This window comes from Pocillopora verrucosa, chromosome 1, assembly GCF_036669915.1.
Source record: "Pocillopora verrucosa isolate sample1 chromosome 1, ASM3666991v2, whole genome shotgun sequence".
Taxonomy (NCBI): domain Eukaryota; kingdom Metazoa; phylum Cnidaria; class Anthozoa; order Scleractinia; family Pocilloporidae; genus Pocillopora; species Pocillopora verrucosa.
Window position 1 is genome coordinate 3095347 of NC_089312.1, and position 27471 is coordinate 3122817.

Genomic DNA, 27471 nt, shown 5'->3' on the forward strand with positions numbered 1-27471 from the left:
CAGTTCAGGCTTCTGGATAAAAACGACATTGTCGGATTGAAAGAAGGAAGACCATTTTGCTCAAGAAATTATTGTAAATTATAGTGCCTTTTACAATTATCGCTTTTTTCATTCTAAGAAAGCTCTGTAAGTACACGGTTGCGCACGTGCAAACAGGGAAAGAGAAATGTGTTCGAATTCCGTCGAAGCCTGAATTTCTTTCAGGCTTTTTTCAGCAATTGCTTAAAAAGGAACGCATCAGCGAAGATCACTGCGTTACTTGACTTACACCTCCGAGTCAAATAAAATTTATTTCAGTTAGAATTGTGAAATATTAAAGCATATTTCTTATTCAAAAACAGAGACTATTTCAAAGATATGAAGAAAAAAAACAAAAAAAACCAACACTTATCCCATAAAATGCTGGAAATAATCTCTCTGAGGACCTGAATATTAAAATTTTCTCGGGGGGTATGCCCTACTGTCTTCCGAGGATGGTCTGCCTTCGGCGAACATTTATCTGAACCCTCTCTGAATCTTGGACTACCCTCAAATATACAAACTGTGTGTAGTTTTCTCTGATTAAATTTACGCAATTCGTGGGAATGATTATCAGGGCACTGTGATAACATTTTAATTCTCAGTTTAGGTACAGGTACGATCAGGTACAACTTTGGAGAGGGTTCATTCATATCTAAGGCAACTGTTCCAAAATTTTACCGCGTTTTTTTTTCAATTTTTTTTTCAATATAAATTATTGACGGCGCTGTGTCTCATGGGATCGATACGCTAAGAATAATAGGCGTTGTTCTGCAGCCTAAGCGACGCCGACGATCAAGTAATTTTCGTGGAGCTGGATTTGCCAACTAATTCGCGAACTTTTCACTTCTGAGGTAAGTAGTTTACTAGCCTTGTAACGTATCCACGATAGTCAAGCCTTTTCATTGCCGCTTTCACTCTGTTGATTGTGCTAGTCGACAGAATAAAGAGGTGTGAATTAATCCAGTTACGCTTCGAAGAATTGTTCAAAAACAGTTAAGATAACAAAGAGCAGAAATTCCGGTTTGAGGCAGAAGAAAAGCCAAAACTAATTCAGTTCAACCAATTCAGTTGTAATCTGTTCCCCAATTCTCACTACGCGGCACTATCGCTAATTTATGCTCTGAATTTTACTTCTACCTTTGGAAATTGCATCCTTTGATCAAGTGTTTTCGCGGAGCGGGTTTGTTAGCCATAGACGTAAACTTTTTACTTCTGAGTGAGGTAAGTAGTTTACTAGTCTAGTAACGTATCCACGGTAGGCATGTCTTTTAATTGCCGCCTTCATTCTGTTGATTGCGCTTCGACGAATTGTTCAACAACAATTAAGATAACAAACAGGAACAATTTGGTTTGAAAAGTTTTATTGGCAAAAGAAAGGCTAAAAGCAATTCAGTTCAACCTTTTAAGTTGAAATCTGTCGCCCAATTCTCATTACGCGGCACTATCGATACTTTACGCTGTAAATTTTACGTCCGCCTTAGGAATTCCATCCTCAGATATACTCCTGTGGGTAAAATTTAATTTACACACAAATAATAACTTAGGCCCCTGCTACTGCAGGGGAATCATACAAGATTGCGAGTATCAAACTGAAGGAGATAAATTCTCGATATTTTAATTGCCCTTCACTTCAATTTAAGTGTGTCCCTACGTTTCGTGGATAGGGAAGCATTCATCAGTCATGCTATTGTCTAGGTTCATTTCCGAATTAGTAGGGCTCCCGTCGAGTTTCATTGGGAAATGTAAGATTGCTATAGAAATCGGAGCCCCTTTGATCAACGCGTGACACATTTTCTTTTGTTTATCGTCCAAAAACGAACAATAGCTTCGAAAATTGAATGCATAAAATGTCTGCAGTCATTCTTTGGAATTCATGCTTCACACGCGCTAACAAAAGATGGCTGTGCATAAATTACAACGTTATTAAAACAAGACGTAAAATGCGAACTTTTGCTTACAATCATCAAATATGCTCGTTCAAGGTCTCTTTTTAAAGCTCTGAAAATGCTCTGTTTTAGTACATACAAATCAAACTTGAAGGCATAAAATGTTTTCAAGCATCCTTTAGAGTTAATTGACACGTCAAAACAGTTCTAGACGCAGCCGCTCGAGGTCGCTTAATTGAACTATTGTTTCATTCCTTAGAGTCTTCCTCCGAAATGATCTCGCCTTTTCCAGAGCGCTTTAATCCGAACTTAGGGCCTCTTCGTATGAGCCCGGTTGACCGGGCTGGCCTGGTTTCCGAGATCTCGGTTTACCTTTAAATCCTTTGTAAAATTTTCGATGTGGTCATAGGAGAGGGTGGTCTGGCTCAGTTACCGAGATCTTGGTTTTTCCAACCGGGATCTCGGTAAGCGGGCTGGAAAATTCTTCATCCAGGTTACCGGAGTGAATTCTTTGCAACGAATAATTTCGCTTCCGCAAAAAGGCGGCCCGAATGGCATCGTTTTGCCTTGCCTGATGAAATTTCCACATCATTAGCAACCCGTCTAACTGCAGTGATACAGGTAAAAGGGTCGCAAAAGCCATGATAGGCGCAAAATTAATAACTCAGTTGCGTTTCGCTATCTTTGTTTTGTTTTTTTAATTTCGCGCCAAAACTCGGCCCCAGGATCTTCGGCCTTTTCTCATCTCGGAAACCGGGATGAATTTTCTCATATGAACCCAAGGCGAAATTCGTCCCGGTAATAATCTTGCCATTGTTGCTTGGAAAACTCCCAATTACTTGTAACATCCCCACGACAAACCATTGCTGCTGGTGCAGGGAAATTTTTGGGGAAATTGTATATCTGAGGCGGTGGGGGAGCGTGCAGACCGGCGGAAACAGCTTGTAGAGCTGGTGGTAGGGGGGCTTCTTCAGTATCTGACATCGTTTCGCTTTCTACGCACGTGGTCGATGAAGGAAATCGTCGTACGTAACGTTTGCTTCAGTTGTTTGGCTTCGCTTCGCACCCAGAACTGATTGAACGGAGTGAAAACATAACTAGTTAATCGCGTGCATTGCAGCTCCCTATAAGATTAAAAAAAATCACTCCTGACACCATGTTTCGCCAAGACACTCAATTAAGATCCACATTTGTTGAGCAACAACAACTCTTCTTCCAATCAACAACTCTTGTACGTGTACACAGACAGTATTTTCCAAATAAGATTAAAACCATATACGTAACAATATGTAAGGTGGAGTTGCTTTACTAGAATGAGTGCTCTTGTGGGAGTCAGATATAGACCTATGACCTGTCTGCTACTGCAGAGAGATCATATAAGATTGCGGGTATCAAAGAGAAGGAGATAGATTCTTAATTTTTTTCATTGTTCTGGTACCAACAGCATGATTTCACAGAGGATAATGGAGTAGCAAGGGGCAATGAGTGCTTTTGTAGAAAACCATATTCATTTGGTAGCTACAATGTAAGCTCTAAATTTTTTCCCAAAAATACTTACACAGACTAACAAGAGGCACACTTGTAACATGGGCCCCGCCCATAGGGTACCCTGTAACGTCATTAAAATCTAATCTGAATTCATATTTGTGTTTGGCAGAGTAAGTGGTGTTCAAATATGGCCAGTGAAGACGAAAGAGATGCAGCTGATGGTGCCAGATCAAGTACTAGTGGTTCTGCCAAGAGAGTAAAGACAGCTAGAAGGACTAAGGTAGAGATTCATGATGTTTGGACATCTAGAGTATTGGTGACTACCGTCTTTGGGGCTACATTATACTTAGCCTAAAGGCTTAGTAACCTCAAGAAAAAGTGAAAATTTGGGACTCACTCCAAAGGCTGACGAGTTCAAATTCTAAAATGGCGAGGTCAACGATTTTTCAAACATTACAACTTCACGTTGATTTAAGTCTGTGACTACGTTGCGTGGGTCGTTAAGCATTCATGCATTCATGCTATTGTTTAGGTTCATTTTCGAATCAGTGGGGCTACCGTCGAATTTCACTCGGAAATGTAAGACTGCTGTAGGAGTCGGAACGCCCTTTGATAAACATGTGGGACAAGTTTTCTTTTGTTTATCGTCCAAAAACGAAGAGCTTCAATTACGAAAATTTTGCCTTTAATTTCTTAACCACAAAGCTAGGAACGCCAAATTTGAAAGGCATAATACCTCTAAAACAAAACATAAGTTAAGTAAACCGCCTCGCGCATGACAATAGCAAATTGCAAGAATTGAACCTTTTCGTCGGCCTTTCAACTTTAAGAGCAGTAATGCGAAAATATCTACGTTTATTGTAATTAGAAGATATTTGTGTATTTCTCTGTTGGGTCTATTGGATAAGAGGATAAGTAGGCGGAATTTGCCGTTCGCGTTTGCCGTGAACTTGGTTAAAAATCAAGAACAGAAGTTTGGAGCTCATTAACAAAAACTGCTCGCGAGCGCACCCTTCCCACGAACACTTCCCTCATCAATTACTTTCAAAGGCTTCTGATTAATTTCAGAGTCGTAGAAATGTGTAAAGAGCTCTCAGACTCGGAGCTATTTTATATTCTTAGATCGGACTTTGTAAATATCGATCGTGATCTGGCACGCGCTCATGGAAATGTCCTAGAATGCACAACTTGCAAACACGCTTCACACCCATCTCGTTCAAAGGTCTCTCTATAAAGCTCGCAAAACACCCTCTTTTATTTTATGAAAATCAAAATGGGAACAATTGGCGAGCAAAACTTGAATGCATAAAATGTCTAAAGTCATTATTTGGAATTCATGCTTCACACGCGCCAGTAAAAGATGGCTGTCCATAAATTACAATGCCAGTAACAAGAAGTAAATTGCGAACTTTTGCCTATAATCATCAAATATGCTCGTTTGAGGTCTCTTTTTAAAGCTCTGAAAATGCTGTTTCAATACATACAAATCAAACTTGAGAACATTGAGCGAAAAAACTTGAAGGCCTAAAATGTTTTCAAGTATTCTTTGGAGTTCATTGACACGTCAAAAACACTTGTAGACGCAGCCGCTCGAGGTCGCTTAATTGCACTATTGTTTCATTCCTTAGAGTCTTCCTCCAAAATGATCTTACCTTTTCCAGAACACATTAATCCGAACTTCGTCATTACGCTTTGGGCGGGTCTACGTGGCCCCCGAAGTGAATACTCATAGGAGTAAATCGAGCCTTCTATGCACAAAATCAAGCGGTAACACCCATTCCTGAATGACACACTTAAATCGCCGCCCTTGAAAGGGAACCACAACCCTTCAGCTCTGAAGTTTCTTTACCAGCATGAGTGCTCTCGTGGGAGTCACATATAGACCTATTACCTGCCTGCTATTGCAGAAGAATCATACAAGATTCCAGGTATCAAAGAGACTGAGATAAATTCTCGATATTTTTATTGTTCTTGTAATAACAGCATGATTTGACAGAGGATAGTGGGATAGGAAGGGCAGTGAGTACTTTTGTAGAAAATCATATTCATTTGGTAGCTATAATGTAAGCACTATTTCTTTCCCAAAAATAGTTATACAGACTCAGACAAGAGGCACCCTTGTAACATGCGCCCCGCCCATAGGGTAGCCTGTGACGATCATTAAAATCTAATCTGAATTCATATTTGTGTTTGGCAGAGTAAGAAGAGTTCAAATATGACCAGTGAAGACGAAAGAGATGCAGCTGATGGTGCCAGACCAAGTACTAGGGGTTCTGCCAAGAGAGTAAAGACAGCTGAAGGGACTAAGGTAGAGATTCATGATGTTTAGACATCAAGAATATTGGTGACCACCGTCTCTCTCCATAGGCTGACGAGTTCAAATTCTAAAATGGCGAGGTCAACGATTTTTCAAACATTACAACTTCACGTTGATTTAAGTCTGTGACTACGTTGCGTGGGTCGTAAAGCATTCATATTTTCTTGCTATTGTTCTTGTACATTCCCGAATCAGTGGGGCTCCCGTCGAATTTCACTTGGAATTGTAAAACAGCTGTAGAAATCGGAACGCCCTTTGGTAAACATGTGGGACAAGTTTTCTTTTGTTTATCGTCCAAAAACGAAGAATAGCTTCAATTACGAAAATTTTGCCACTACAGCTAACGCTATTCTTGTAACAGTTTGTGCGTGGCAAAGGAACATCAAGCTTATTCTCAGAGTCTCTTAGGTTATACGCTGTTTCTCGCCTTTTAGATTTAGAACATGAATAATCTGGAGCTAAACCGTGCAGAGACTTATAGACCATTATGGCTCTTTGTATTTGCGGCTGGGAAGCTTGGTTTTTCCATCTCAGGAGCTCAAACAAGTGACCAGCATCGACGTTATAATTTGAATAAGTCAAAACACGGGCTGCTCTGTTTTGTGGTTTCTGTACCTTGTTCTGCAAAGTTGTCCCGCAGTTTCCTCCAACAATATTACAATAGTCAAAATGTGGCTGAATCAGAGCTTGATATATTTGAATCAATGTCGCTTGAGGGACAAGGTGCCTTATTCGTTTTATAGCCCCAATGCCAGTAGGAACTTTCTTTGTTTGTTTATCGATATGACTGCTCCAATCGAGTTTGTTATCGATGGTCACTCCAAGTGATTTTGCAGCGGTGACCTAGCTAACTTCATTGTCATAAATTGTGATCGTAGGAGAAACTGCTAGAGTACTTAATCTCAGCCCTGAACCGATGAGCATAAACTCGGTTTGAGTCATATTTAGAGTAAGTTTGTTCGCTCTCAACCAATTAAGAACATTCTCTAAGTCTTGATTTAAATATAACTGAAGATTGTCTACACAATCACCCGCATATGTGTTTCGGCCGGCAAGACACTCATCAACTGAGATCCACATTTCCAAATCAACAACAACTCTTCTTTTAATCAACGCTTCATGTAAGTGTACACAGACAGTATTCTCCAAATACGGTCATGAAACCATACACGTAACATCTCCCTTTCTTAAAAAAAAATAAATAAAACAACTCTGACAAAACTTGACTAAAAAATCTGGCTAACTTAAGTTTACACAAAACTCGTTGACGCCGAGACTAAACGTAGTCCCTGACCGAACCTAACGCTTTTATCAACGTTGGCTTAGGACTTAAAGGTGTGGCAGGCCATGTCAGTGCCGTGAGTACTTCCTTGTGATTGACACTAGGTAAGGTTGTACCACCCTTTGCTTTGCTTGTGTTGAGTTGTAGGCTCTGCTACATGTCTCAAGAACTGCCTATTCCTTCTGAGGGTCTGATCGCCTGATTTGACCATGTAGGACCTGTCTGAGAGTTTCTCTAGGCAAGTAGCTTGCCTCCACGTTTGATTCTTCCACAAGGGAGCAATTCGGAGTTCTTGTCCAATCTCCAGTTCAGGCAAATGTTTTGAACTACGGTCATGGTAAAACTTGGCCTTTCGCCTCTTCCACTGTAACTCCTCTGTAGAGTCTGGAATTATTTTGGGACGAAGAGACTTACTGCTGTAGGTAACAGAGTTCGTGTTCTTCTAGACATAAGCCTTTGAGCAGGGCCGGTTCCTAGACTTTCTGTAGGGGTGTTCCTATAGTCTAATAAAGAAAACCAGGGGCCCTCACCATCACGTTTAGCTTTCTTGAATAGCTGTTTGACCGTCTAGACTGAAGATTCAGCTTTACTATTAGCCTTTGCATAATGTGCTGATGACGTCACATCGTTGAAATCCCAGATGAGTGAAAACTCGTGAAATTCCTGACTGCTAAACTGTGTCTGAAACAACAGTGTGCGGAATCCCATGTCTACTGAATTGCTGTTTAAGAACTTGAATAACTGCATGTGAGGTAGTGTCCTCAATTTCATTAACTTCAACAAAATCTGAGAAGTACTCAACGAGTGTGATGTAATTCTTCCCGTTTACTGTAAACAGAACTGTAGCAACTTTGTTCCATGGCCTGTCAGAAACTTTATGAGATTGCATAGGCTGACTAGCATTTTTTGCTTGAAACTCTGCGCAAACTGAGCACTCCTCAATTACCGCTTTTATTTCTGAATTCATGCCAGGAATTCATGTCTTTAGCCTTTGCCTGGCCTGAAGCAATTCCTTGATGGCTGGAGTGTATTTTTGAAAGCATCTCCGGCGTCATAGCTTTCGGAACTCTCACTCTCTGACTCTTAAACAGAATTCTGTTGTGGAGCGAAATATCTTCCCTATAATTCCAATAATCGCAAACTTGCACTGGGCATTGCTCTCTTTTCTCTGGCCATCCTGTTAGATCAGTGGTTTTTAAAGTTTCGAGAACGAGGTCTTACGCTGTAGACTTCTGCAGTTGAGCAAGCCATTCTGGAGCTACTTTGATGGAATCAAAAGGGGTGAGTGTTTCAAGTTCTATAGCAAAAACTTGAAAGTTGTCTGACATTGACATACTATCAGCAAGTGAGGCTCTAGAAAAATGACCGGTAACATACATCTGTGCATCAGGTTTGTACTTGACCTCTTCATTAAAGCGTTGTAACCGCAACATCACTCTCTGTAAACGACATGGAGCCGAGTGGATGGACTTCTGAAAAATACTCTGCAAGGGCTTGTGATCTGATTCAACTGTTATCTTATTCCGACCAGCAAGGTACTCACTAAACCTTTCACATGAGAAGACAATCGCTAAACATCCCTTTTCATTCTGAGCATATTGTCTCTCAGTCCGTGACAGGGATCTTGAAGCAAACGCGAACGGCTGGCCGTTTTGCAACAACGCTGCTCCTAACCCATATTCACTTGCATTGCATCGAACGGTGACTTCTTCCTTCAGATCAAAATACTTGAGCACAGGGTGTTTGACTACAAGTTTTCTTACTTCCTTGAATGCCTTCTCGTGCTATTCTGACCAGATAAACTTTGCTTCCTTTGCAGTCAAGTCCCTCAGTGGTTATGCAACGTCTGATAACCCTGGCAGGAGCTTTGACAAGTAATTGACGAATCCTAGGAGACTCGACAGTTCCTTCATTGATTGAGGCTTCGGCCTCTCCTCTACGGCTTTAACTTTGTCTGGGTCTGGCTTCAACCCATTCTTAGTCATTACGTGTCCAATGAATCTTAGTTCAGACTTCCTGAGCTTCATCTTGCTGCTGTTTAGACGTAAATTTGCTTTACGAGCTCGGTTTAGCAGACGAAGTAAGTTTTCATCATGATTTTGGTTAGCTTCTTCGTCATTCTTTCCATAGCCCATCACAAGTATGTCATCTCTGATCACTTCTGCTCCCGGTAACCCATTAAGTTTCTCTTGTATCTTAGACTCAAATACTTCAGGAGCTAGGTTGATACCGAAGGGTAGTCTCAAATACTTGTAACGCCCAAACAGAGTCACGAATGTGGTCCTAAGGCTACTACTCGCATCCAGTCCAACCAGATAGAAACCATCTTTAGCATCCAAGGTGCTAAACACTTTTGCTTTGCAGAGTTTCGGTAACAATTCATCCAAGGTGGGCATTTGATATTTAGGACGGATGACTGCCTTGTTAAGATCTTAAGGATCCAAGCAGATCTGAATCCTGTTTGGTGTGGTTACTACAACCATACTACTGATCCAGTCGGTGGGTATGGTGACTTTCTACACGATGTTTGGTGTGGTTACTACAACCATACTACTGATCCAGTCGGTGGGTATGGTGACTTTCCCCACGATTACTTTCTTCTCTAAGTGTGACAAGTTGTGTGACTTGCTATGTGATAGTTCCTAAAAACGTTGTAGAACGTCGCTCGATTTTACAATAAATCTCCGTTTAATACCCAAGTGCTGTTTCTTACACCAAGTCAGCAAGTTTGGCCCTGACTCTTTCGCGTAAGGCGACTGGTAGTCGACGTGGAGAGTGCTGCACTGGTTGACGCTGGGGTCTGTTATGATCTTAGTATCTCCAAAATGTCCCAACCCCTCAAACACGTCACTGTAATCTCTAAAAATCTGATCTCTTGTCAGGAGACTGTTCCTAACACTATTAATAGATTCCTCTGGATCCGATTCAACCTTAAGTAGCTCTAACTGTTCACAGGTCTCAACTGATAATAGGAGTTTGTTAGTACTGTTAACAACTTGGAATCTCAGGTCCCTGCGGTTGCCTTTTCTCTCTACTGTGAGGGTAATCTCGCCTACAGGCTATATTAAAATACCTTCAAATAGCTTAAGCTGTGAGTTGGACTTACGTATAGGGGGATCACCATTCTGGAGTAGTTGAACCAGGTTTCTGTGACTGATCGCATAGCAAGTTGCTCCAGTGTCCAATTGACACACAAGCTTTGTACTTCTGATCTACTATAACCGTAATGCTAGATGTCAACTGATTACCACTACCACTAATTGCTGTTATCTCTTCTAGCTGTAACAATGATTCCTCTGACTCTAACCTTTAGCCTCCTCGGGAACATGAACTTTCTTTTTGCTTGACTGACACATGCGAGCGAAATGATTCATTTTCTTACAAATTCGACATTTCTGTTCGTGTGCTGGACAATCAGTCGGCTTAGCATGCTTCTTTTGCTGACCACAGTACTTGCAGTACTTGATTTATTGGCAGGTTTCTTTTGACTTGGAGGCTTCTTTTGGTTTGGAGGTTTCTTCCCATGTCCTAATCTACGTGTATCACGAACGAAATTCAGTTCGTAATTATCCTTCCTCTCATTATTTTGTATTGATTTTAACTGCTGATTCGTAACTTCGCTTGATTTACACATGTCGAGAACTTTATCCAGGGACAGAGCTCTCTCTCGAAGCAATCTAACCTTTGTATTCTTACCTTGAATGCAAATGACTAATCTGTTTCGTACAATGTAATGCGTAAGAGCTCCATACTGACAGGATGATGTCAATTTCCTTAAGCGATTGACAAAACAGCCAACAGTTTCGTCGGGTGTTTGACAACAAGAATTAAACACATACCTTTCGTAAACCACATTTCGCTTGGGGAGAGAATAATCCTCCAGTGCTTTGAGTGGTGAAGAAATAGTATCTTCACCAGAGCCACAACGGAACAGAACGTTGCTAACCTTTTCATCCAAACCAGTCGCTACTTCATAATCTTGCCATTTTTGTTTGAAAATTCCCAATTGGAATATCCCCACGACAAACCATTGCTGCTGGTACAGGGAAATTTCTCGGGAAATTCTATATCTGAGGCGTTGGGAGAGCGTGTGGACCGGCGGAAACAACTTGTGGAGCTGGTGGTAAAGGGGCTTCTTCAGTCTCTGACATCGTTTCGCTTCCACACACGTGGTCGATGAAGGAAATCGCCGTAAGTAACGTCTGCTTCTGTGGTTTGGCTTCGCTTTGCACCCAGAACTGATTGAACGGACTGGAAGCCCAACAAGTTAATCGTGTGCATTGCAGCTCGCTATAAGATTAAAAAAAAACTCACTCCTGTTTCAGCAAGACACTCAACAACAGAGATCCACATTTGCTAGGCAAAAACCCTTCTTTTAATCCACAGTTCATGTAAGTGTACACAAACAGTATTCTCCAAATACGATGAAAACCGTATACGTAACAATATGTAAGGTGGAGTTGCTTTACCAGCATGAGTGCTCTTGTGGGAGTCACATATAGACCTATGACCTTTTTGCTACTGCAGAGGAATCATACAAGATTGTGGGTTTAAAAAAAAAGGAGATGAATTCTCGAAATTTTCATTGTTCTTGTAAAAACACCATGATATGACAGAGCATAATGGGGTAGCAAGGGGAAGTGAGTGCCTTTGTAGAAAATCATATTTATTTGGTAGCTACAATGTAACCACTATTTCTTTCCCAAAAATAATTACAGACTAACAAGAAGCACGCTTGTAAAATGGGCCTCGCCAATAGGGTAACCTGTGATGCTCATTAAAATCTAATCTGAATTGATATTTGTGTTTGACAGAGTACGAGGAGTTCAAATACGGCAAGTAAAGCCAAAAGAGTTGCAACCGATGTTGCCAGACCAAATACTAGTGGTTCTGCCAAGAGAGAAGTAAGTGTACACAGACAGTATTCTCTAAATACGATGAAAACCATATACGTAACAATATGTAAGGTGGAGTTGCTTTACTGTGCGCTTGTGGGAGTCACATATAGACCTATGACCTTTCTGCTACTGCAGAGGAATCATACAAGATTGTGGGTTTCAAAAAAAGGAGATGAATTCTCGATATTTTCATTGTTCTTGTAATAACACCATGATATGACAGGGGATAATGGGTAGCAAGGGGAAGTGAGTGCCTTTGTAGAAAATCATATTTATTTGGTAGCTACAATGTAAGCACTATTTCTTTCCCAAAAAAGGTTACACAGACAAACAAGAGGCATGCTTGTAACATGGGCCTTGCCCATAGGGTAACCTGTGATGCTCATTAAAATCTAATCTGAATTGATATTTGTGTTTGACAGAGTGAGAGGTCTTCAAATATGCCCAGTGAAGCTGAAAGCAATGCAGCTAATGTTGCCAGACCAAGTACTAGTGGTTCTGCCAATAGAGAAGTGTACACAGACAGTATTCTCTAATTACTATGAAAACCATATACTTAACAATATGTAAGGTGGAGTTGCTTTACTAGCATGAGTGGTCTTGAGGGAGCACATATAGACCTATGACCTTTCTGCTACTGCAGAGGAATCATACAAGATTGTGGGTTTCAAAAAAGGGAGATGAATTCTCAATATTTTCATTGTTCTTGTAACAACACCATGATATGACAGGGGATAATGGGGTAGCGAGGGGAAGTGAGTGCCTTTGTGAAAATCATATTTATTTGGTAGCTACAATGTAAGCACTATTTCTTTCCCAAAAACAGTTACACAGACAAACAAGAGGCATGCTTGGAACATGGGCCTTGCCCATAGGGTAACCTGTGATGCTCATTAAAATCTAATCTGAATTGATATTTGTGTTTGACAGAGTGAGAGGTCTTCAAATATGCCCAGTGAAGCTGAAAGCAATGCAGCTAATGTTGCCAGACCAAGTACTAGTGGTTCTGCCAATAGAGAAGTAAGTGTACACAGACAGTATTCTCTAAATACTATGAAAACCATATACTTAACAATATGTAAAGTGGAGTTGCTTTACTAGCATGAGTGGTCTTGAGGGAGCACATATAGACCTATGACCTTTCTGCTACTGCAGAGGAATCATACAAGATTGTGGGTTTCAAAAAAAGGAGATGAATTCTCAATATTTTCATTGTTCTTGTAATAACACCATGATATGACAGGGGATAATGGGTAGCGAGGGGAAGTGAGTGCCTTTGTAGAAAATCATATTTATTTGGTAGCTACAATGTAAGCACTATTTCTTTCCCAAAAATAGTTACACAGACAAACAAGGGCATGCTTGTAACATGGGCCTTGCCCATAGGGTAACCTGTGATGCTCATTAAAATCTAATCTGAATTGATATTTGTGTTTGACAGAGTGAGAGGTCTTCAAATATGCCCAGTGAAGCTGAAAGCAATGCAGCTAATGTTGCCAGACCAAGTACTAGTGGTTCTGCCAATAGAGAAGTAAGTGTACACAGACAGTATTCTCTAAATACTATGAAAACCATATACTTAACAATATGTAAGGTGGAGTTGCTTTACTAGCATGAGTGGTCTTGAGGGAGCACATATAGCCCTATGACCTTTCTGCTACTGCAGAGGAATCATACAAGATTGTGGGTTTCAAAAAAAGGAGATGAATTCTCAATATTTTCATTGTTCTTGTAATAACACCATGATATGACAGGGGATAATGGGTAGCGAGGGGAAGTGAGTGCCTTTGTAGAAAATCATATTTATTTGGTAGCTACAATGTAAGCACTATTTCTTTCCCAAAAATAGTTACACAGACAAACAAGAGGCATGCTTGTAACATGGGCCTTGCCCATAGGGTAACCTGTGATGCTCATTAAAATCTAATCTGAATTGATATTTGTGTTTGACAGAGTGAGAGGTCTTCAAATATGCCCAGTGAAGCTGAAAGCAATGCAGCTAATGTAGGGACTGTGGTAGAGATTAATGGTGCTTGTACAGCTATAATACTGGTGACCACTGACCAGGGTGCAGCTGAAGGCTTAGCAATGATTCGTGAGAACTTTATTTTAATAAAAGATATCTTACAACTCGCTCTTGATGGTTGGGGTATCATTAGGAGAATCTGGTATGGGTCAATTATTGTTGACTTGGATTGTAGATCACAGGAGAAATTTTTAGAGTTTCAAAAAGACTTTGAGGATGGGAAAGTCAAAGATGCAATGGAGACAGAGTTCAGAAAAATTGGCTACAATGGCAAACTGGAATTAAAACTCATGAAGCGTGTGTTTGAAATAAGGTAAATGAGTTGTTTTTATTTCATAGCTAACATGTAGTGGTCTGTAAGTCAGGTGACTGGCCAGGCCTTCCCTTCATACCTCAACAGGCAATCATTTTAGCAGGCAGTCACTATTCATACCTGTTTAACCTTTTATTGTAATTTAGTACACCCTAAAACCAATGTGAATATATTCTCCATACTGTTCTTTGTACATTTCCCAAAGTACAGACAAGGGGAATATGTTTTACAATCAAGAGCTTCTTTAATGAGTTGGTGATCATTTCCTTTATTCTTATATTTATGTTGCCAGACCAAGTACTGGTGGTTCTGCCCGTAGAGAAGTAAGTGTACACAGACAGTATTCTCTTAATACGATGAAAACCATGTACGTAACAATATGTAAGGTGGAGTTGCTTTACTAGCATGAATGCTCTTGAGGGAGCACATATAGACCTATGACCTTTCTGCTACTGCAGAGGAATCATACAAGATTGTGGGTTTCAAAAAAAGGAGATGAATTCTCAATATTTTCATTGTTCTTGTAATAACACCATGATATGACAGGGGATAATGGGGTAGCAAGGGGCAGTGAGTGCCTTTGTAGAAAATCATATTTATTTGGTAGCTACAGTGTAAGCACTATTTCTTTCCCAAAAATAGTTACACAGACAAACAAGAGGCATGCTTGTAACATGGGCCTTGCCCATAGGGTAACCTGTGATGCTCATTAAAATCTAATCTGAATTGATATTTGTGTTTGACAGAGTGAGAGGTCTTCAAATATGCCCAGTGAAGCTGGAAGAAATGCAGCTAATGTAGGGACTGAGGTAGAGATTAATGGTGCTTGTACAGCTATAATACTGGTGACCACTGACCAGGGTGCAGCTGAAGGCTTAGCAATGATTCGTGAGAACTTTATTTTAATAAAAGATATCTTACAACTCGCTCTTGATGGTTGGGGTATCATTAGGAGAATCTGGTTGGTGATCATTTCCTTTGTTCTTACATTTATGTTGCCAGACCAAGTACTAGTGGTTCTGCCAATAGAGAAAAATAGTTACACAGACAAACAAGAGGCATGCTTGTAACATGGGCCTTGCCCATAGGGTAACCTGTGATGCTCATTAAAATCTAACCTGAATTGATATTTGTGTTTGACAGAGTGAGAGGTCTTCAGATATGGCCAATGAAGCTGAAAGAAATGCAGCTAATGTAGGGACTGAGGTAGAGATTAATGGTGCTTGGACAGCTAGAATACTGGTGACCACTGTCCTTCAGGGTGCAGCTGAAGGCTTAGCAATGATTCGTGAGAACTTAATTTTAATACGACGTGCCTCACAACTCGCTCTTGATTGTTGGGGTATCATTTGCAGTTTCTGGTATGGGTCAATTATTGTTGACTTGGATTGTAGATCACAGGAGAAATTTTTAGAGTTTCAAAAAGACTTTGAGGATGGGAAAGTCAAAGATGCAATGGAGACAGAGTTCAGAAAAATTGGCTACAATGGCAAACTGGAATTAAAACTCATGAAGCGTATGTTTGAAATAAGGTAAATGAGTTGTTTTTATTTCATAGCTAACATGTAGTGGTCTGTAAGTCAGGTGACTGGCCAGGCCTTCCCTTCATACCTCAACAGGCAATCATTTTAGCAGGCAGTCACTATTCATACCTGTTTAACCTTTTATTGTAATTTAGTACACCCTAAAATCAATGTGCATATATTCTCCATACTGTTCTTTATACATTTCCCAAAGTAGAGACATGGAGAATTTGTTTAGCAATCAAGAGCTTCTTTAGTTGACGATCTCTTCCTTTATTCTTATGACCTTAATGTGTGGTTCAGGGATGATATTGTAAGGAGAAATTAGATGCTAGATTAAGTCACTTGTAGGGATCCAATGGTTAGTATTTTGTACCGTTTGCAACAGTGTGAAGATTGTTTTATCTGCATTAATGCCTTTACTCTGCAATTCAAATGCATTGTTGGGTTCTCTATTAATTCTTCTATATATGCTAAGGACCTTTAGCAAGAAAATTTTGCTCTTCCATAATGACTAGCTAGCTCCCACTGTTGGTTAAGATAACATTGTTGATTTGAGCTTCCAATGAAAATCCAAGAAGTTATAGGTGACTATAGAGTTCTCAAGCCACTAGTCTCATGCAAAAGTACAAATTTCTCATGATCAAAATGGGAGATTAATAAATCACTTTATGTGAATGTTTTTTGTTTAAAATGCCATATTCTTATGCAAGATTCAGTTTACTTTAAGACTTCTTTTAAGCTGTATTATTTTATTTATTACTCTTGACGTTTATCCATCATCAAAATGCATTGACCTTCAGTGTTACCAAAAAAGAAAAAAATACTTAATATTTAATAGGTAGCAGCTACATTTTTTGAGAACATTGTTTTCCATAAGGTTTGTTGCTTGTTGTATTTTCAGTGGAGAAACTATGGATCAAAGGGCTGGGGAAACTTCATTTGCTGCAGAAATTAAGAAAGCAGAACAAATGTGGCGTCACAGAGCTGGTGAGACACGTGCTCTGTGAATGTTTACAGACATTTATAGAATGCAATATATTAAAAAACATATGCTACTGCATGATCTTATAGCTTCCAAGTTCAGAGAAAGTATACAAACTAACTTGCTAGTCTGTATGTAGCCATGGATTTTTGTTTTGTAAAGGTGAACACATAAATTGGAATTGTTTAGAATACAATTGTACCTACGAATTAGCCTCTCATGCCCAAATTTTGCCTCTCAAACCTAACAAATTTTAACCTTCATTCATTTAATTACCAAACCAAGTATTGTGAGTGGTTTCACAAGAGTCACTTATAATTAAAAATAGAAATTTGTATGAGCAATTCTTACCCTGAAAAGGGAAAGACAACCCAACTAAAGGAGACATTCAGTCTTCCTCTCAAAAGCATGAAGATGGCACCAGAGACTTTACATTTGCTAATTTTTTTTCCTGGGAATTAAAGGAGAAAACGTTCAAGTCGTTGTAATTGTGAAATAAGTTGTCAAAAGAGAATTATTCTTGAACAGTATAGTGCTTCAACACCTTCTTAATGTTAACAGCTCTGTTAATATTTAAACATATTTATCACAGAAGCAATTGGGTTGTTACTGGTATAGTAAGGCTGCATCAACCTGAAACTGGCATGTTTCTTTTAATTGTAATAGTATATACAATGAACTAAAAGATGTCAGTAGTTTTATAAAAAAATTAAGTTTGGACCATAAAGTATTAAACAAAAGTCAACATAATGATTATAACAAATTATTATACTGATGGTTATCATGCTAATGGAGTATACAAATGACTTAGGCTTAACTTCTTGTGCCGCTGAAGTCAAGCAAGAGTGGGGGAAGGAACCTCACAATTTGGCTCAGTCTGAAATGTGGTAAATGAGTTGTTTTTTTTTGATAACTGACATGTAGTGGTCTGCAAGTCAGGTAACTGGCCAGGCCTTTCCTTCATACCTCAACAGGCAATCATTTTGGCAGGCAGTCACATTAACTACTCTTTTTATACCTGTTTAACCTTGTGCTGTTATTCAGTACACCCTGAAATCAATGTGCATATATTCTCCATACTGTTCTCTGCACATTTCCTAAAGTAGAGACAAGGAGAATTTGTTTAACGATCAAGAGCTTCTTTAATAAGTTGGTGATCATTTCCTTTATTCTTATGACTTTAATGTGTGGTTCAGGGGTGACATTGTAAGGAGAAATTAGATGCTAGATTAAGTCACTTGTAGGGATCCAATGGTTAGGATTTTGTACCGTTTGCAACAGTGTGAAGATTGTTTTATCTGCATTAATGCCTTTACTCTGCAATTCAAATGCATTGTTGGGTTCTCTATTAATTCTTCTATATATGCTAAGGACCTTTAGCAAGAAAATTTTGCTCTTCCATAATGACTAGCTAGCTCCCACTGTTGGTTAAGATAACATTGTTGATTTGAGCTTCCAATGAAAATCCAAGAAGTTATAGGTGACTATAGAGTTCTCAAGCTACTAGTCTCTTGCAAAAATACAAATTGCTCAGGATCAAAATGGGAGATTAATAATTCACTTTATGTGTATGTTTTTTGTTTAAAATTCCATATTCTTATGCAAGATTCAGTTTACTTTAAGAGTTCTTTCAAGCTGTGCTATTTTATTTTATTTGTTACTGTTGACATTTACCTATCATCTCAATGCATTGACCTTCAGTGTTAGCAAAAAGAAAAAAATACTTATTTAATAGGTAGGAGCTACATTTTTTGAGAACATTGTTTTCTATAAGGTTTGTTGCTTGTTGTATTTTCAGGGATAAAGATGCAAGTAAAGGGAGTGGGGAAACTTCATTTGCTGGAGAAATTAAGAAAGCAGAACAAATGTGGCATCACAGAGCTGGTGAGACACGTGATCTGTGAATGTTTACAGACATTTATAGAATGCAATATATAAAAAAACATATGCTACTGCATGATCTTATAGCTTCCAAGTTCAGAGAAAGTACAAACTGACTTGCTAGTCCGTATGTAGCCTTGGATTTTTGTTTTGTAAAGGTGAACACATAAATTGGAATTGTTTAGAATACGTGTACCTACGAATTAGCCTCTCATGCCCAAATTTTGCCTCTCAAACCTAACAAATTTTAACCTTCATTCATTTACAAACCAAGTATTGTGAGTGGTTTCATAAGAGTCACTTATATTTAAAAATAGAAATTTGTATGAGCAATTCTTACCCTGAAAAGGGAAAGACAACCCAACTAAAGAAGACATTCAGTCTTCCTCTCAAAAGCATGAAGATGGCACCAGAGACTTTTCATTTGCTAATTTTTTTTCCTGGGAATTAAAGGAGAAAACGTTCAAGTTGTTGTAATTGTGAAATAAGTTGTCAAAAGAGAATTATTCATGAACAGTATAGTGCTTCAACACCTTCTTAATGTTAAAAGCTCTGTTAATATTTAAACATATTTATCTCAGAAGCAATTGGGTTGTTACTGGTATAGTAAGGTTGCATCAACCTGAAACAGGCATGTTTCTTTTAATTGTAATAGTATGTACAATGAACTAAAAGATGTCAGTAGTTTTATAAAAAAATTAAGTTTGGACCATAAAGTATTAAACAAAAGTCAACATAATGATTATAACAAATTATTATACTGATGGTTATCATGCTAATGGAGTATACAAATGACTTAGGCTTAACTTCTTGTGCCGCTGAAGTCAAGCAAGAGTGGGGGAAGGAACCTGACAATTTGGCTCAGTCTGAAATGTGGTAAATGAGTTGTTTTTTTTTGATAACTGACATGTAGTGGTCTGCAAGTCAGGTAACTGGCCAGGCCTTTCCTTCATACCTCAACAGGCAATCATTTTGGCAGGCAGTCACATTAACTACTCTTTTTATACCTGTTTAACCTTGTGCTGTTATTCAGTACACCCTGAAATCAATGTGCATATATTCTCCATACTGTTCTCTGCACATTTCCTAAAGTAGAGACAAGGAGAATTTGTTTAACGATCAAGAGCTTCTTTAATAAGTTGGTGATCATTTCCTTTATTCTTATGACTTTAATGTGTGGTTCAGGGGTGACATTGTAAGGAGAAATTAGATGCTAGATTAAGTCACTTGTAGGGATCCAATGGTTAGGATTTTGTACCGTTTGCAACAGTGTGAAGATTGTTTTATCTGCATTAATGCCTTTACTCTGCAATTCAAATGCATTGTTGGGTTCTCTATTAATTCTTCTATATATGCTAAGGACCTTTAGCAAGAAAATTTTGCTCTTCCATAATGACTAGCTAGCTCCCACTGTTGGTTAAGATAACATTGTTGATTTGAGCTTCCAATGAAAATCCAAGAAGTTATAGGTGACTATAGAGTTCTCAAGCTACTAGTCTCTTGCAAAAATACAAATTGCTCAGGATCAAAATGGGAGATTAATAATTCACTTTATGTGTATGTTTTTTGTTTAAAATTCCATATTCTTATGCAAGATTCAGTTTACTTTAAGAGTTCTTTCAAGCTGTGCTATTTTATTTTATTTGTTACTGTTGACATTTACCTATCATCTCAATGCATTGACCTTCAGTGTTAGCAAAAAGAAAAAAATACTTATTTAATAGGTAGGAGCTACATTTTTTGAGAACATTGTTTTCTATAAGGTTTGTTGCTTGTTGTATTTTCAGGGATGAAGATGCAATTCAAGGGAGTGGGGAAACTTCATTTGCTGGAGAAATTAAGAAAGCAGAACAAATGTGGCATCACAGAGCTGGTGAGACACGTGATCTGTGAATGTTTACAGACATTTATAGAATGCAATATATAAAAAAACATATGCTACTGCATGATCTTATAGCTTCCAAGTTCAGAGAAAGTACAAACTGACTTGCTAGTCCGTATGTAGCCTTGGATTTTTGTTTTGTAAAGGTGAACACATAAATTGGAATTGTTTAGAATACGTGTACCTACGAATTAGCCTCTCATGCCCAAATTTTGCCTCTCAAACCTAACAAATTTTAACCTTCATTCATTTAATTACCAAAATTCCAGTTGGTTTTTAATTGTAAGAATTTGGTGATTATTTTAACCTTGAGTTACATTCTTTTATCGATATCCTTTTTGGTAGTTCGTGTAGTGTGATCGTCCGGGTGAGTGTAGTTCTGAAAAGAACTGTTGTTGGTGACTGACGTTTCGACTATCTGTGCGGTAGTCATCTTCAGGGTCAAGTGAAGAGTAGTTGTCAGTCGATGATGTTATAAAGTCTGACATCTGTTGAGAGGCGTCTGTTCTAAGTTAGAGAACCAGCTTTCCAGAGTCAGTCGTTGAAAATAGTTTGTACTGTAGGTTAAGCATTTAGCAGAGTCCCAGTCGATTCTGTGATAAGTTTGTCGGTGATGTTCAGAAATGTGATTGTTTACATCGTCATTTCTAGTTGCTCGTTTGTGTTCAGTTAGTCGCGTGTTAAGGTTTCTACCAGTCTCACTGTCTGTTGTTGGGTTCGTCTTTGTCTTTAACGTTGGTCAGCAAATGTCGTAAAGTAGTAATAGGCCTGTGAGCTACGCGAATGTTGTAAGGTTGTAAGGATCCGCGCGATAGCCTCAGAAGTGCCTTTGATGTAGGGTATAGCAGCTGTAGTCGTGATAGATGTGGAGTCCCTGTTAGTTTCTGTAGTGTCGGTCACCCTGTGAGTGTTTCGTCTAATGAAGTCAGTGTTGTAGTTGCTTTTGTCAAAAACACGGTCAAGGTACTTGTTTTCGTCAGATAAACTGTCCGGTGTGTTGCAAACAAGTTGCGCTCGTCTTATCAATGTCTTGATAGTCGTAGCTTTGTGGGAAGTCGGGTTGTAGGATGCTTCGTCAAGAAGTCTGTCGGTATGCGTCGGTTTTCTGTATATTGTTGTTCGTAGTTCGTTGTTGTTTCGGCCTACCAAACAGTCGAGAAAAGGAAGCTTGCCGTCTTCTTCGATCTCCCTGGTAAACTAAATGTCGGTGTTTTGTTCGTTAAGGTGATTGTGAAAAGCGTCAATTTCGTCTTTGTGTACGGCGGTAAATGTGTCGTCAACGTAGCGTAACCAAAGCGGTATGGTTTGTCGGCAAGTTGCAAGGGCGCGTTCCTCGATGTTTTGCATCACAATTTCTGCGACAACAACGGAGACCGGCGACCCCATAGCTGTTCCGTGCAACTGTATTTCGACAGTTGGTACGTCGGGGACCTACCCCTTTTTACAACATTGTACAACATGTGTTTCGCTAATATTAAACATGCCTAGAACTTATCTCCATGTGCCTGCAAAACGCAACAAATTGTGCCTGTTCTGCTGGCTAAATCTCTTTAACTTTGGTTCTTTAGGGAGGGAGGAAATGCAAGCACAAAAATTAGAGATTATGTTTTTACCATAACCTTTCATCTCTCTTACTTACATACTAGCTTCTAGTTCCCCTGAAGTCATGCCAATGGGGGCACTTGGCTCAGCACTCTACGTATCTATCCAATGGCATGATGTAAATTTCTTGATGTAAAATTTCTTTACAGACTTTAAGAACCTTCAATCTCTCTCCCAAAATAGTTAGTTAATTTTTACAAATCATTATATTGATGGTAATCATGCTAATGAAGAATACAAATAACTTAGGCCACCACTTAAGTGTAAGAGAAAACACATTGCTGCTGACTAGAAGAGCCTGCTGTTTTTCGCTAATGGCAGTTATTGGGTAAATTGTAGTTCAGTAGATCAAAGTGAACCACTTATTGTCTAAGCTTGCAATACCAGGATCCATATTTTAGCCCGAAGAACAGGTGTAAATTCTTCTGCCTTTTTCAGTAGAATTGAGGCAAGTATGAGGCGAGCATAAAGTCAAGGGGAGGTGTAATTATTTGCACTCCTACCCTGTGTATGACTTGCACTCGCCTAGCACTTATCTTCATTTGCCTGAAAAATGCAACAAATTATGCCTGTTCTGTAGGCTAACCTTCTTAGACTCTAGTTCTTTAGACAAACTAGTGAGCAGGAGGAAATGCAAGCACAAAAATGAAATATCATATTTTTACCATGACCTTTTCATCTCTCTTACTTACATACTAGCTTCTGGTTCCACTGAAGTTAAGCAAGAGAAGAAAAGTGGCTCAGCTGCCAAAAAACCTAAACTTGATCCTATTGGAGAACCTGGAACTTCTGAGGTATCCAACACTAGTGAGACAGGGAAGTTAAAGGGTAAGGACAAAAATAAAATTACCTTCTAAGTTGATTGATTATCCAACAGCATGATATTTTAAGGATCAATCATGTAAATTTCTTGACAGACTTGAAGAACCTTCAATCTCTCTCCCACAATATTTTTTGTGATGAACTGTTACTGACTCACCATCAGTTATGCCCCCCACTAGCTGTCACAACATAAATCAACAGCAATCAGTCTGATTGCTGACTCACCATCAGTTATGCCCCCCACTAGCTGTCACAACATAAATCAACAGCAATCAGTTTGATTCAACATATTATACCTGATAATATGAGGAATGTGTGTGTGGATATGTATTTGTATAGTTACTTTTAGGAGCGTTTCCACAAGAGCACTAGGTAGTCGTGCTACATGCCATCTCACAAAAACTTTGATTGAGAGCTTGTCAATCAACAGAGGTAAATAAGTGATTGTGTGTTTCTAGACTTTTCGATTCATCCAAATATTTGACGTCTTTGAGGTGAAATATCTCCTCTTACCAGAAAACTACAACACTAATTTTTATTTCCCATTAGAATTCGTCATTTAATCTCTGAAAACCATCAAAAAAGTCTTTAGGCACTATTGTATTTTTTCTTGGATGCTTTTTAAAATCTGCGACTGTGACAAGCTTCTCTCAACCACAACTGTCACACAATTCTGGCTCTAGGCGGTCACTTTTATACAAGATAATCAGTGATCAAGAAAACTAGGAAATGTTAAAAAGTCTCGAGATTTATTGTAGGAATGGAAAATTTCACGTTTACACTCAGTCTATAATTTGATCGTTTGTCATCATTATCGTTTACTTTAGGAAACAGTAAAGTCACACGCCGCTTGTTGGTCGACATTATTACAAGCTCCAGTGTGCAACAACTTCGGCTTTTACAGACGAGAAATTCTGCGCTCTCACTTGAGTGGAAATATCAATAGCTCTATCAAACTAAAAATTGTGCTACCACTCCGAAAATAAAATTAAAATATTGTTGTTGTTGCCAATTACCGCCATCGAACATTTTCATTCAGAACTCTGCCAAACTAACATCTGTGGCGTGACCCGAAGGCTTTTCGTAGGAATTATTCAAGTGCGTTGTTCATGCTGTCTTCCAGATTACAATTTCAGAATGTTCTGCAGATCTCTATATTTATTTGCTACCTTCGAATTTTAACCTTTGTTCATTTAATTACTGAACCAAGTATTGCGGGAGGCTGAGTTACTGTCACTGGAAGAGTCACTTATATTTAAAAATAGAAATTTCCCAGGTAAAAATATAAGGTGGGATCCCGCCAATCCCACCAGGGATCCCAGGTGTGTCTCAGGTGGGATCCCGTCTTTTTCAGGTGGGATTCCACCTGGGATTATGAAACATCCCGCATGGGATCCCACATGGGATCCCACCCGGGATCCTACACGGGATTGCACATGGGATCCCACCTGGGATTATGGAACATCCCACATGGGATCCCACATGGGATCCCGCCAATTGAAGTTGGGATTCCGCCTTAAATTCCTAATAGCATCCCACCTAGGAAAGCACATCCCGGGCGGGATTAAACCTAGAATCCGACCAATGTTTGACTTGTTTCATTAACAAATTTCTTAACCGAACATTTTTAAAGAATAACAGCACAACTCAGCATATTACTTTTTCTTCATCATTTATGCAGACTATCTACAGTGTAATATGGCTCAACGTTTAAAAAAATTGGCTGTTGTGTATCAAAGAATAGAAGAAAGACAAAACCTCAATAATTCATGTTATCAAAAATTTGACAAAGAAGGTACTAATTGAAATTCTGCTCTCTCTTTAGTCGAATTTTTCAAAGCAAAGCAAGGTCAGAATGTTCCCAAATGTGACTAAAGTAATATTGAAACCTTACTCATAGATTTATTTCATTGTAAAGTGTAAGCCTAGGAAACTGCAGCATGCAAGTGACCAATTCGATTCTCAGAATTATTCGAGTTTCAGTTGCGCTGAGCGTTAGGTAAGCTTAATTCAAGCCGTTATTTCTATTCTTTGGTAAGATTTTGATCACTTAACGAATATGGCAATTTGTACTCACCACAAACTTTTAAAAATCCTAGCTTTATAAATGGCCACTCGATCGTTGTTTGAACCAGTCGATATGTCAACTGTTAATTGTCCCTTCTTTTAATTCCACGGCGCCAACGACTTTCTTTTCCTTTACAACACCCACGCTGTTCTCGTTTTCCCATTGAACCACAATAAAACCCATCTTTAGAAGTGTTATATTAAGCAAAACAGTTGAGAGAAGAAACAACTTAAAGCAAGAGGTATTAACCGATGAAAAGGACATTCAAAGACGAGCACCAAATGGAGATTTCTTTGTTTCCGATCACGGGCTTGATCACGTGCATTTTTTAAGAAAGAGAATCCGCTGGCTTGACCGATTGCAGTCTCAAGAGAAGCGCGCAAAATTTATTTTGTCTCGTCTGACCGGTTCTTTTCTCTTGGATGGTGGTACCTTGCATCCATGTTTTGACGATGATATAAATAATGATGCGAATTCACTCTATGTAGAAATAATCGACAAGAATCGAAAAAGGATGCACGATTTGTGGCCGAAAGTTGTCGAGGAAAGAAAGACTCGAAACCTACTCGAGTTATGTTCACGGCAAAGGTGAGAAACAACACAAGCCAATCACATTAGGAAGTATAAGAGATACTTGGATGATCCCAGTGTACCAGTACCCAAATCAACAAGGCTTGACCGTAACAAGCGTTCAGCAACACGTTCTAACACAGCTAGCCATCTCGATTCCTCAGTCGGTCTTTCCACTGAACTAGCAGTGGTGCCAACAGAGTCAATTGCGTCTCATAACGGAGAACATTTGCACGAGAGACAGAAGCAACTATATGCGATTACAAAGGTGCATTGGAATTCTGGTCTACAAATGGTTATGCACAGTCCGAAGCGTTACCGAGCTTGGAAAGGGGTGGAGAGAACGAAGATACAAGGTTGTCATTTTATTCTACTAGTAAAATTTTATACCAGACCTAAAAGGTATAGAACAATTTTGTTGATCGCTGACTCAGAGAACAACAACAGGTAAACTTTAGAGCTGTTATTATTGAACTGTGACTTGCACTTTTCATTTTTATGTAAAGAAGGACTTGTATTTTGCACCAAAATATAAAGAAGTAATATTTTTTTGGAGGTCCAGTGATTGGGACATTTAAGAAATTAAGTTATGAAAAGAAACTCGGTTTGTACTTCTCACTACTAACAAGTCTTGTTGTAAAAATATTTTCAGATCAGGGTTTCAAATAAAGCAAATTGAAGAAATCATTTAAAAGGTGTATTTTCTCGAAGGGAACAGCAACTACCTCTGTCTTGTCCACATGCCAAATATTTGTGGAGTGTGTGGATGATCCATAAGTATTGGAACTCTCACAAAAATGTTTTGTAAGAATAAAAACAGCAAAAGGTGTTGAAGAACCTGGAACGTCTGGGGTATCCAGCACTAGTGAGACAAGGAAGTTTAAGGGTAAGGACAAAAGGGAAATTACATTTTAAGTTGATTGATTTTCAAAAAACTTATAAATACTACATGAGCTGTATGTAACTATCCAATGGCATGATATATTAAGGATCGATCATGTAAAATTTCTTTGCACACTTGAAGAACCTTCAATCTCTCTCCCAAAATAGTTTTTTTCTGATGAATTGTTACTGACTCACAATTAGTTTTACACACCACAAGCTTTCATAACAAAAATCAACTCAGATCAGTTTGATTCAACATATCATACCTGATAATATGAGGAATGTGTGTGTGGATATCTATTTGTATAGTTATAAAATTGACTTGTCTCCTCCAAAAGGGCTCATCTCAGGACCAATATGAAAAATGTGGTTCCAAACATTGTAAATAACCTTACTTGCATAGGTTTGTCAATCAGAAGAAAATCAAAAAGGCCAATCAGAATTTAATTAGGAAAAATGTGACTTCCCTGGGCATTGGCACCAACCCTTAATCACTGATGTGATGATGAATTTTTTAAAAAAAAGGAAACCAGGATCAAGAAATTCATAAATCAGTTTAAATCTAAATCTTCAAGTTCTATGATCATGATTTAAATTCACCTGTGGGGACATTACTCTAGAGGAATTAGTTGTGGTTTTTACCAAGCAGGCCCTGGTTGTTCAAAGCTGGGTTAAGGTAACCCAGGGTTAGGGTGAAATTTGATTTCAGGTCTGAAAACTTTAAGAGAAAATTCAGTTCAAATCTTTTTGCTTGCAATTTGATCATTGGATGTTCTAAAAAGAATAGTGAAAATTTTCCCCAAAAGACTTTTGAACAAAGAAATAAAGAAAGCTGGATTAAAATTTAACCCTGGGTTAGAGCTAATCGGCCTTTGAACAACTGGGCCCAGGGCTTTAAGTTGCAACTGTTTTGGTTGCCTCGGCAATTGGCATATTTGGCCAACAGTTATCTTGTGTTTGCTGGTTGTGTCTGGCATGGCACTAGCCAGCTGTAACATTCTTTAAAAGAGAGATAAACAATT

At 38.8% G+C, this 27471-nt stretch overlaps 1 protein-coding gene across 3 annotated transcripts in view; it reads left to right on the top strand.

The window, feature by feature from the left end:
* Positions 1-736: 736 nt before the first annotated feature.
* Positions 737-27471, top strand: part of LOC136279497 (titin homolog) — a 33736-nt gene continuing 7001 nt past the window's right edge. The window contains exons 1-18 of one of the 3 annotated variants that reach the window (XR_010716913.1): positions 737-872; positions 3565-3675; positions 5593-5703; positions 11809-11898; positions 12315-12404; positions 12823-12912; positions 13334-13423; positions 13846-14231; positions 14524-14554; positions 14978-15040; positions 15375-15763; positions 16659-16744; positions 17551-17626; positions 18538-18623; positions 19421-19496; positions 20408-20493; positions 22804-23358; positions 23754-25011. Coding sequence is in view for 2 of the 3 variants with exons in the window: in XM_066163401.1 (XP_066019498.1) it covers positions 3583-3675; positions 5593-5703; positions 11809-11898; positions 12315-12404; positions 12823-12912; positions 13334-13423; positions 13846-14231; positions 14524-14554; positions 14978-15040; positions 15375-15763; positions 16659-16744; positions 17551-17626; positions 18538-18623; positions 19421-19496; positions 20408-20493; positions 22804-22932 (1972 nt within the window). In the remaining variant the exon portion in view is untranslated. Of the gene's footprint in view, positions 873-1084; positions 1243-3564; positions 3676-5592; positions 5704-11808; positions 11899-12314; positions 12405-12822; positions 12913-13333; positions 13424-13845; positions 14232-14523; positions 14555-14977; positions 15041-15374; positions 15764-16658; positions 16745-17550; positions 17627-18537; positions 18624-19420; positions 19497-20407; positions 20494-22803; positions 23359-23753; positions 25012-27471 lie in introns of those variants that run through there. The other 2 variants (XM_066163401.1, XM_066163404.1) reach the window with 2 other exon arrangements.